Source organism: Balaenoptera acutorostrata, chromosome 8 (genome assembly GCF_949987535.1).
Source record: "Balaenoptera acutorostrata chromosome 8, mBalAcu1.1, whole genome shotgun sequence".
NCBI classification, from domain to species: Eukaryota; Metazoa; Chordata; class Mammalia; order Artiodactyla; family Balaenopteridae; genus Balaenoptera; species Balaenoptera acutorostrata.
This window is the reverse complement of record NC_080071.1, coordinates 62,018,839-62,031,057: the sequence shown is the minus strand read 5'-3', so window position 1 is coordinate 62,031,057 and position 12,219 is coordinate 62,018,839. Positions and strand designations below refer to the sequence as shown.

The following is a 12,219-nucleotide window of genomic DNA, read 5'->3' as shown; positions in this document are numbered from 1 at the left end:
TTCTACCTGAATCTACAGAAAAATGGCAGCCTCATTCAAATCATTCCTCTCCCCCCAAAGCTGTCTTTCCCTTTTAAACACCTGGTACAGCGCCTAGCGCTAGTGAGCCTTCAACAAACATCTGACGTAGATAAATACACAAATAAGCCAGGTACATGCCAAACAACTTCCCAAGATTAACTCTACAGTTACGGTTTCCTTCGGCATGGGTATACAGTATGGTGTGCATCTTCTTATAAAGAGAGAACATCTTTATTAGCTTCAAATCACAGTGAAGACTAATAAAACTAAAAAGATGAGTAAGAGTCACTGCCCTCAAAAAGATCACATTCTAGTTAGGAATGGAAGACAAAAATAATAACCCTAACCCAACAACATCTGTAGCACTTCCCTGCAGGTGGTGGTGGTGACGGTAGTGGAAGAGGCACTGGTGATGGTGTGGCGTCATGGTGGTGACGGAGAGGGCCGTCAGGGTTCGAGTAGGGGTGGGGCTACACAGAAGTAACCTCTGAGCAGGTGCTTGAAGAAAAGGAGTTCGACAAGCAGACAAGGGTCGAGAAAGACAAGCAGAGAACCAAGTGAGGGGCAAAGGCTCTGAGGTATAAAATAGCATGACCAGTTCACAGAACCAGAAATATTTCCATATGGTTGGTATAAGATGCCCCAGAGAGAAAGTACAAAACCTGGAGAGATGAGCAGGTAGATATGCAATAGGGAAGAATCTTATATGTTAGGTGAAAGAGTGCTTAGTGGGAACACCTTGGACTTAAAGTCACCTAGCATCAAATCCCTGATTTGCTATTTCGCTGCTATTGGAACAGCAAGTTATTTTTTGAGCCTAATCCATAAATGTGAAATGAAAGAGGTAATGCAACCTACTTTACAGAGTGACTGCAAAGATTTTTTTTAAAAAAACAATGTATGCAGAAAGTCTAACCCAGGGCCTGGCACACAAAAATCAAGGTAATAGAAGTGGAAAGAAAAGGAGAGAACTTAGTACAGTGTGGACAAAAAGAGTATTTGGTATCTAAGGATTTAGGAGGCATATGAAGGAGAGAACCAGCTCAAGATGGTCTTAGATTTTTATCCTTCCCTAACTCTGAAGGTAGTGGTGTCATTAACCACATTAACCCTGGTGGGTAGTACAGGGAACGAAACGGGTTGGTGAACAGAAAAGTCAGGGAGAAATAATGAGATGTAGGAAAGTAACTTAAAACATAAACATGGAAGGCAACTGGAAAGTCTGGGTTGAACCTGTGGGAAAAATCAAGAGGTACAGAGGTGGCAGTAATCAGTAAAGATAACAGTTGTGCCATGGGTAAGTGCAGGGAGAACATGTACTTATAATGGGCAGACAAGAGTTAAGCAGATAATCCTGAAGAATATCTCAGATTTAAGGGACAGAGTCACATAACCCTAGAAATTGGTACCTTTCTTTAAAAGATACCTTGTGGTTACGTTTTTCCCTGAAGTCATACTTCTTGGTAGTAAACCCTTAAGTTGTGTGTCTGTGTCCCACTCTCAGAGGCTTGGAACAATTGTTGATATGTTCACGACACCCTGTGTTTCCAAACTTGGGGTAAGAAGACACAATGAACAGAGAAGGCAGCAGAGACAAAGCAGATAAAACTGAGAAACAGCGGCAGACAGCAACTGCGCTAGGAAAGTGGGATATAAGATGCTGAAATGTTCCTCTTCTGTTAGCACCCATCCCAACCTCCCCTGTAACAGAAAAGTAGGAAATTTCCCACTTCAGTCATGGTTTCTCATCAAAAAAATGACTTTCTAGTACTCAGCTAAAAAAGAATGATTAGGTACTTAACTTAGAACAGGGTTTTTGTAGGTAGGTTGAGTTTATTATTTTTTTAATGAATATATATATATTTTTCTTTTCTTGTTTTGAAAGTCAAAGTCTGAAACTCTAGTGGGTTTTTAAGAAGTCTATCAACAGCAGCCCAGGTAAAAACCAGTCCCAGATCTTCCGTAAACAGAATTACATCATAACAAAACAAGTTAGATTTTTTTCAAAGCCAATCCAACACATGTTAAAAAATTCAGTTCCAAATGGAGTTTACAAAGGTTGCCCCAAATTCTACTTTTTTTGCCCAGGGCAAACTTTTTACATCATGGTCCAAATTAATTTAGTTACCACAGCATTTTCTTTCTGGTCATTGAGATTTCATTAGAAAACCTGTGAACCAGAAGGTCCTACTTTAGACTAGATTTATCTTCCTCAGAGTTGAACTGAAAATGAACTGTTTTAGGAGAATTTAAGCAGGACTTTGATGTGAAGAACCGTTTGCAATAATCAGTTCTAGTCTGAGGTATCTCATGTCCAGGCAAGAGCAGAAAGTAACTATCAATTTGTTTCCATTCCATTTAGCTAAGATGATTCCTCACGTGACAAAAGCCTTTCCCTATAATCACCGAAAGGTCTCCAAACTTAGATTCAGTAATATTATGTTCAAACTACACAACAATGAAGTTAACGTGAAGAGGAACGCTCAAGAAGAGACTGGAGTTTATAGAGAGATCTTAAGTAGAACTACAAGAACTACAGCTTACATTCACTCAGCAACACGGAGGTATACAAACTGTAACAGGCTCTGCAAGCAAACCAAACTGAGAGGACGAGTCTGTGCTGATGAAATATACAGACCTCCTAAGCATGACCTTCCTGGCTATTTACAAACTCCTGGCGCATCTTCTTTGCGGTTAAAATGTACAAAGCGTTTTGAAGAAAAATTAGGCTATTAAATCTTTTTTTTTTTTTTACTGCTTTATAAATACTCTAAGAAAATTAGACAAAATAACCACTCTAAATACTATTTCTAAAACCATTAAAGATATCACCTTTAGAGGCCATACATTTGTAGCCCATTCAAGTTTAGTTGCAAATATTTTACATTCCAGTGAGGGAAATAATTTAAGCAATTTAAGAGTGAAATATTTTCTAAACATGGATAGTAACTTAGAACAAGGAGTATTTAAAAGTGAACCTAACTAATCATACTCAGTAAGGGAAGCTTTTTTGATGGAAAAGAATAGGGTTACCAAATAAGTATCACTCCTGTAGTCTCAGAAGGGTTAAAAGAATTGGGCCATTTTTCTTATTCCTTTTCAAGTGAAAAAAAAACATCATATGACATTATGCCGAGAAAAAGTAGCAAATAAATCCACACAGTTTAAAAACATAACTTGTGTTTAATAATCGATGTAAAGGGTCTATTTGGTTTACTTGGTCATCTGAGAATATACTTAAACTTTTCAGTTTTTTCTAGCTTTTTTGTTCTCTCTAGAGTAAACATTCACTAACAAAAGCTAAAGACTGCCTAAAATGAGGACTCGAAAATAGATTCTTCATTGCTCTCTATTTATACTTTGCTAAAGCCCCACCACATCTGTATTCTTCTGGAGATTTATGGTAATGCTGTAAGTTAACTGTCATTTAAAGAATACGCGTTATGGCTTTTCTTTTTACAATATCACCAACCCAACATTGTTTTCTGTTTCTTTTTAGTTGTTTTTAATATCATTCAGGGAAGCCTGACTTCTTCCCTGTGTAAAACATCATATTCATTCAGAAATTCCTCTTTCTCATACAACTATATACACTCACACTGCTTGGAACCAACATTCCACTTTATGAATTAGATTTTTTTAGTCTTTGTTGTAAGAAAATATGAGTAGTGAAATGTAAGATATCTTTTACCAAAGGCCTTAATACTTAAACACCACATTACTGATTCCTTACTGTTAAGGACTGAATGTTTGTATCCCCCCAAAATTCATATGAAATCCTAACCTCCAATGTGATGGTATTAGGAGGTGGGGCCTTTGGGAGGTGATTAGCTCATGAGGGTGGAGCCTGAATGAATGGAATTAGTGCCCTTATAAAAGAACTCCAGAGACCTAATTAAACTTAAAAGCTTTTGCACAGCAAAGCAAACCATAAACAAAACAAAAAGACAACCTACTAAGTGGGAGAAAATATTTGCAAATGATATGACCAATAAGGAATTAATATCCAACATATATAAACAGCTCATACAACTCAATATCAAAAAAGCAACCCGATTAAAAAATGGACAGAAGAACTGAAAGGACATTTTTTGAAAGAGGAAATGCAGATGGCCAACAGACACATGAAAAGATGCTCAACATCGCTAATCATCAGGGAAATAAAAATCAAAACCACAATGAGATATCACCTCACACCTGTCAGAATGGCTATCATCAAAAAGAACACAAATAACAAATGCTGGTGAGGATGTGGAGAAAAGGGAACCCTCATACACTGTTGGTGGGGATGTAAATTGGTGCAGCCACTGTGGAAAACAGTATTGAGGTTTCTCAAAAAAACTAAAAACAGAACCACCATATGACCCAGCAATTCCACTCAGGGGTATATATCTGAAAAAAAACCCCAATAATTTGAAAGGATACATGCACCCCAATGTTCACAGCAGCATTATTTACAATTGCCAAGATATGGAAACAACCTAAGTGTACATCAACAGATGAATGGATTAAGAAGATGTACACACACACAATGTAATACTACTCAGTCATAAAAAAGAACGAAATTTTGCCATGTGCAGCAACATGGATGGACTTGGAGGGCATGACGCTAAGTGAAATGAGTCACACAGAGAAAGACAAATACTGTATGATGTCACTTATGTGTGGAATCTAAAAAATACGACAAGCTAGTGAATATAACAAAAAAGAAGCAGGCTCACAGTATATGTATAGAAAACAAACTAGTGGTTACCAGTGAAGGGGGGCAATATGGATCGGGGGGGAGTAGGAGGTATAAACCAGTGGGTGAAAGACAGGCTCAAGGATGTACAATATTATACAACATGGGGAATAGATCCAATATTTTGTAATAACTGTAAAATGGAAAATAACCTTTAAAAATTATATTTAAAATTTTTTTAAAAGGCATTGCCAAAAAAAAAAAAAAAAAACCCGTGGAGAGTTTTCTCTCTCTTTTTCCACCATGTGAGGATACAACAACAAGACAGCAGTCTACAAGCTCAAAAGGGTTCTCACCAGAACTCAACCATGCTGGCATGCTGATCTCTGACTTTCAGCCTCCAGAACTGTGAGAAATAAATCTCTACTGTTTATAAGCTACCCAGTCTATGGTACTTTGTTATAGCAGCCCAAACTAAGACACTTACCAAACTAGGTTAATGTATGTAAATGTACATGTACAAATACATATGTATATTCTTCTTTACCACCAAGGTGCTTCATATTTATATTGAAAGTAAAAACTGTTAAAACTTGTGATTAGCCCTGTTTGTTTCAATGACACTCCTTGCTGATGACAAGAAGAATGATAAACTAGTATTCCTATTTCTTTGGCTGGATTAGATTAAGAAACAGTGAGAACCAAATAGGATTCATTTTATGTTCTGAATGAAGTGTTCCTTTCATTAACTTGCTTCTGAAATAATCTCATTAGAAAACAATTATTGTGCTCCTAGGACTTGGCACTACGCACCAGGTGCTCCATATTTTAATTCCTATGTTATAACGCCATTTCAAACTCAAACCCAATATAGTAGCAGTGCTGTTAGATTTACATCGCACAGAAAACCTCACTGAATTTACAGTCACATGAATCCCAGCCTGTCAGCTCACTTCCTCAGAAGCACAAATCCATGTCAAGCCTCCAGCTGCAAAAAATATGCTCATAAAACACAAACCTGGGATCACTGTTAAACCAGGGAGTTAGCTACTTGAGAAAGCACAACAAATTTTCTCATTTTAAATATGAGAAAACAAGGACCATTTTAAGACCAGTGGGAGTAATACAAGAGACTTACATAATAATCTAATGCAAATAAAATGAAAGTGCATCTAACAGCCTTAGAATACTGGCTTACAAAGCATTAAATGTTGCAAGAAGAACTTTTCAAAGAACATAAGTTAGTTAAAATTTTTTTTTAGTTTAGAAAAAAGCACTCTGATTATTCAACTAAGTTGTAGCCACCCTCTTTAAACAGTTACCAAACCCCCAGAGAAGAAAGGCAGAACTTAATTGAGAGAAGTACATGAAAACAAACTAAGCTGCCTCACACATTATGCTGAAGGCCCAAAAATCTCAATTCACTTTATACTTCCCGTGAGTGTGAAAAATACTTTTATTAACATCATTCCTTAGAGTAGGTTATTTTTCTACTTTAACATATAATTTCAAGTATGTTAAAATCAGATTTACAAAGAAGTATTAAAATATGTACTTAAAACACATTTAAATAAATAGCCTTCAAATAAATTCCACCAACAGGTGGAATTTTTAATCAGGGTTCTCTTCTCATAAGACCAGTATTTTGGTATGTACAGGTATACAGCATGAAATATCCTTGTATATACTTTCTGAATATCATGTACACTTGGTCCCAAGTTGTAACAGTAAAGCATCTCTCAGCTCCATTACAGAATTGGCCCATTTTGGACTGACACCATTCTTTCAAAACTCTATTTAAGGGTAAGGAAGGGCATAAGGGCCATAAGAAATAATTGTCTAGACTTCCAAGAGGGTCAGGGAGAGAGCTTACCTTCAGCAGAGCTATGAAACAGGCCATATCTAACAAATTAAAATTTAAAAATAAAATATTCATTTAACTACAAAATAGCACCTGTACAAATATGGGTTTGGAACACATGATTTAAAAGTAGAACGTGAGGGGCTTCCCTGGTGGCGCAGTGGCTGAGAATCTGCCTGCCAATGCAGGGGACACGGGTTCGAGCCCTGGTCTGGGAAGATCCCACATGCCACGGAGCAACTGGGCCCGTGAGCCACAACTACTGAGCCTGCGCGTCTGGAGCCTGTGCCCCGCAGCGGGAGGGGCCGCGATAGTGAGAGGCCCGCGCACCGCGATGAAGAGCGGCCCCCGCACCGCGATGAAGAGTGGCCCCCACTTGCCGCAACTGGAGAAAGCCCTCACACGAAAACTAAGAGACCCAACACAGTCATAAATAAATAAATAAAATAAAAAAAAAAAAAAAAAAAAAAAAAAAGTAGAACGTGAGAAAAGACCGGCGTGTTTGTCAAGATGAGTTAAAAAGAATGGCACACCCAAAATCATTAAGTGTGGTCAAAGGTAGCAGTGAGACAGACAGGTAGATAGGTAGATGTATAACTGAATCACTCTGCTGTACACCTGAAACCAACACAACATTGTAAATCAACTATACTTCAGTAAAACACAATTTAAAAACAAATAAGAGAAGAATAACCCCTCGAATTTTAAGGTTATAGATTTTAATTTGGTCATAGTTAACTACTAGGAAAAGAAAAACTACTCCTTTTTAAGACTCATAATGTGATCGTTGGGTAAAAAAATGCACATGCATATTTCTCAAAATAAATAATCTAATGTAAATTTTTTTAAAAAGAAGTCTATTTCAACTAAGGCAGATGGTAATCACACTACAGTGTGCACTGGTTAGACTATATAGTCATTTATGGCATTTAATTTACAAGAAGGACCCAAAACAATGAGGGGATCTGAATAAAGTAACAAGAGATTCACTTCACATTCAACAAGTAGTTACTGAGCACTATTCCCAGGATATAACAGGTTAAAAAACTGACAAGGTCTCAGGTTCTCATGCACTTTACATTACAATGTGGGCATCCTCCACTCCACCCTCCTACCCTTGGGAGGGTAAGAGAAAGATTTTTTTTAATATGAAGGTAGGTAGGATAGGATAGTACAATAGAAGTAACATGGAACTTTGAGTCAGATGACCTAAATTCAAATCCTAACTTGAGTATCACCTCAGTCTGTTTCCTCACCTGTAAAATACAGATGAAAACGATCACATGATTATAAGGATCAAATGATATAAAAAATATAAAAGCATTCTTTAAGCTCTGTTTATGTAAGAGGAGGATCAAATTTCTTCTGCAAGACTTCAAAGGATATAACAAGGTTTCACCAAAAGGTAGATAGATTTCAGCTCCATACAATTCAGGGCTCATCCAAGATGGAATGGGCTGTCCCCTAATATTACAGGTGATCACACATGGGCTTACTGGCCTCTTGGCAAAAATCCAGAAAAACACAGTAAGTTCACATAACATGTCCACAGTAGTCACAGAGTATAATATTTGCTCTTACCCTCTCTGGGGAAGAAGCAAAACAAATGATTATGTTTAGTATTAAATATGTGCCAGATTAGTTCTTCTGTATGCATGATGCAGCTAAAAGGTGACTGTTATATCTGGATCAATCTGTCCAAGTCCCAGTTTTTCCATCATAGGTTTGGTAGGAGAATTGAAAAAGATAGTGTAACTGCCCACCATAAAGCAGCTTCAAAAATGTCATTTCCCTTTTCCTTTGCCACTTATAAACTCTGTTCATGTATGCTCAACTTTCATTATTTGCTATTTATAGAGCAAGGGTATCTGATTAAATAAGAAGGAAATACTGTTCAGCACAATATTATTTTAAAAAACAAATAATCACTAACACATTAAAAAAGATTCCGTTCAAAAAAATTAAGTTCTACAACTTTATATGGAAACCATGTTGATTTTTAAAAAAAGAACTGGAAGATACAGTATTAGCCACCTTGTATTCATTCTTCCACTCATTCAACAAATAGTACTAACCACCTACCATGTACTAGTCATTTGCAATTAAAGGTTTTTTTCTGTGTAATTGAAGATTTTTAATTAGATATATTCCACAGACTGCAAAAGAAAATCTAACCTGGGTTCTGGCTATAAAAAGGTCCTCCGTTCATCTGATTCTGAAGGCTTGTTTGTGAAGTTATGGAAGGAGGGCGCCTATAGGGCAAAGAGCCCCCTATTGTTGGGGGAGTATGGCGAGTGGCAGGTCTATTCATGCTGTAGAACTGAACAGGATGACCTGGAAAAGGGACAGAACATAAATTTGTCACTAAAAGAAAATTATGTCAGACAATGAAATACTTTAGGTACAATGCCTGAATCTTAATAAGATTATTAAAAATAACAATATTTAGCTAATTTAGTTGCCATCTGACAAATATTAATGCAAGGTGACAGTTATTGCTCAGTTGACAGTATATCCAAGTGCAAAAGCAGGAAAGTAGGTAAATAAAATTATGATTAGGTTTGGAAAAGCTATATCTAAATAGATTACTAATTAATATTATGATTTTATTAAATTAGTAATTTGATAGGGTTTCAAAATCATCAGAATTAAAATTTATGGGGGGCTTCCCTGGAGGCACAGTGGTTAAGAATCCTCCTGCCAATGCAGGGGACAGGCGTTCGAGCCCTGGTCCGGAAAGATCCCACATACGTGCCGTGGAGCAACTAAGCCCACGCGCCACAACTACTGAGCCTGCACTCTAGAGCCTGCGAGACACAACTACTGAGCCCACGTGCCACAACTACTGAAGCCCGCATGCCTAGAGCCCGTGGCTCTGCAACAAGAGAAGCCACGACAATGAGAAGCCCACGCACTGCAACGTAGAGCAGCCCACGCTTGCTGCAACTAGAGAAAGCCCACGCACAGCAACGAAGACCGAACACAGTCAAAAATAAAAACAAATAAACAAATTTGAAAAAATAATAAAATAAAATAAAATTTATGGCTCACTTCCTCCCAAAACACACCAGCAATTAAACACTGAAAACTAAACTCAACAAGATAAGAATAACGTTTTGAAAAGCAAAAGAAAAAAATGTTTGACACACAGTCTTATTCCAAAATAATAATAATAGTAATAAATTTAAGGTAGCAAACCAATTTGTTTAAAGGAAATCATAAAATATTTCAGCAAAAGGTCAAGTGACATAATTTCAAATCACATTTTTCAATCAAAAATATTCTTCTCTAAAGTTAGATTATTTTGTCTTAAAATTAGAGTTTAACAAATTTACAATTATGAAAAAAAGCTAAGATACAAAAAGTGTATCAAAAATATCTAATTTTTAGTATCATCCTGAATGTGTTCATATTTATCAGCAATTTCATACATTTTGCTCTCTGAGAGCACTTCAACAACTAATGCCAATAGAAGACACTCTTTCCTAATCCATCCAATTGCCTAGTTCAATCCAGTTCCTAAATTTTATCTTGACTCCACTTCTACTTAAAATCATTAGCTAAGGGCCTACTGTATAGACAGACCAAGTACTAGAGCACCCATGAGAGAGCAGGCAAGAAAAGAGAAGAGGAGGGAAGAGAAAGGTGAGGGGAAGAAAAGGAGGAGGGGAGGGGAAAGGAGAAGAGAAAGGACAAGGGAAGAAGGGAAGGGAAGAGGGGAAAAGAGAAAAACACAACAATTTTTCTTCTTTTCCATGATTGTAAAATGGTTTTACATGACTAAAACTGATCTTCAGGAACTGTTAAATTTATCAAACTTGGAGTCATCTGGATACTCATATAAAGAATATTATAAAAGCACTCAAGAGCTGCTATAGGATTTACTCTTCGTACATACGACAGTATCAAAACCTAAAACTCAATTCTGTTGTATAAAAATCTTGAGTAGTCAAGCTCAAACATAATCCACTGTCAAGTTTATATAGCCATGATAAAAATGTAAAAGCATGTAAACTAATAAGCTATTTTTTAGAAGGTATATTTTGTCATTTGAATCACTCATTACTGGCATTTTAGGCATTAATCTGTAACACCCTAATACAAACCTAGAATCATCAAGTTAAAAACTTTGGTAATTAACACCATTATGAATTTTATATAGTTAGATCCAGTCTAAAACCTCCCATGTTATAAGCCATCAGTGATCCAAAGACACTACATAATAAAGACTCTATTCAAACCATTAATGAGGCATTTATTTTGCTTTGAGCTGAAAAACAAAACTATAGTTTAATTACCATAGACCTAACTATAAAAACCTGAAACTAAAAACTTCTAGAAGAAAACAAGACAAAAATCTTTTGTGACTTTGTGTAAGATAAAGAGTTTGTAAACACAACACCAAAAGCACAATCCCCAAAAGAAAAAAGAAAAAAAAAAAAGAGCAATGAATGAGAAAATCAAAATAAAGAACTTCTGCTCTTTAAAAGACACCATTAAGAGAATGAAAAGGTAAGTCACAAAATGGGAAAAAATATTTGCAAATCACACAATTAATAAAAGGCATATTCAGAATATAAAAGAACTCAATAAGAAAACAACCGAATTAAAAAGGTGTGTGGGGCTTCCCTGGTGGCGCAGTGGTTGAGAATCTGCCTGCCAATGCAGGGAACACGGGTTCGAGCCCTGGTCTGGGAGGATCCCACATGCTGCAGAGCGGCTGGGCCCGTGAGCCACAATTGCTGAGCCTGCGCGTCTGGAGCCTGTGCTCCGCAGCAAGAGAGGCCGCGATAATGAGAGGCCCGCGCACCGCGATGAAGAGTGGCCCCCGCTTGCCACAACTAGAGAAAGCCCTCGCACAGAAACGAAAACCCAACACAGCCATAAATAAATAAATAAATAAATAAACCCAAAGTTAAAAAAAAAGTATAAAAAAAAGATTCTTTAATTAAAAAAAAAAAAAAAAAAAGGTGTGTGAGGGGAAGCAAAAACATTTGAACAGACATTTCACCAAAGAAGATGGCAAATGAGTACATGAAAAAGATGTTCTACATCATTATTCATTGCGGAAATGTCAATCAAAACCACATGAGAAACTATTATACACCTATGAGAATGGCTAAATTAAACATACATATATATATGTGTGCGTGTGTGTGTATATATATATAATGACAATACCATGTGCTAACAAGTACGCAGAGCAACCGGAAGTCTCACACACTGCTGGTGGGCATGCAAAATTATACAACCACTTTGGAAAACAATTATGCAATTTCTTATAAAGTTAAGCATTCACTTACCAGACAACCCAGCAATCCTACTCCCTAGGTATTTACTCAAATGAAATGAAAGCCTATGCTCACACAAAAGTCTGTGTGTGAATGTATTTGGCAGTTTTTTCATAATCACCCAAAATTGGAAATAAATCCAAATGTCCCTCAATTGGGAAAGGGATAAACAAACTGTGGTAAATCCATTCAATAGAACACTACTCAGTAATAAAAAGGAACAAAATAACAAAACATGTAATAATGCATAAATCTCAGATGCACTGTGCCAAAAAGCCAGACCCAAAAGGTTACATTACATATGCTTCCATTTACGATATTATTACAAAGGCAAACTTTAGAGGGAAAAAAAAAAACAGATCAAG

The 12,219-nt window shown here is 36.7% G+C and overlaps 1 protein-coding gene across 25 annotated transcripts in view; it reads right to left on the bottom strand.

Moving 5' to 3' along the window:
* ABI2 (abl interactor 2) overlaps window positions 1-12,219 on the bottom strand; it is an 89,397-nt gene that overhangs the window by 13,783 nt on the left and 63,395 nt on the right. For all 25 annotated transcript variants that reach the window (XM_007190556.2, XM_007190559.2, XM_028168613.2 and 22 more), the window contains one exon: window positions 8,739-8,897. In XM_007190556.2, coding sequence (XP_007190618.1) covers window positions 8,739-8,897 — 159 coding nt within the window. The remainder of the gene's footprint in view (window positions 1-8,738; window positions 8,898-12,219) is intronic.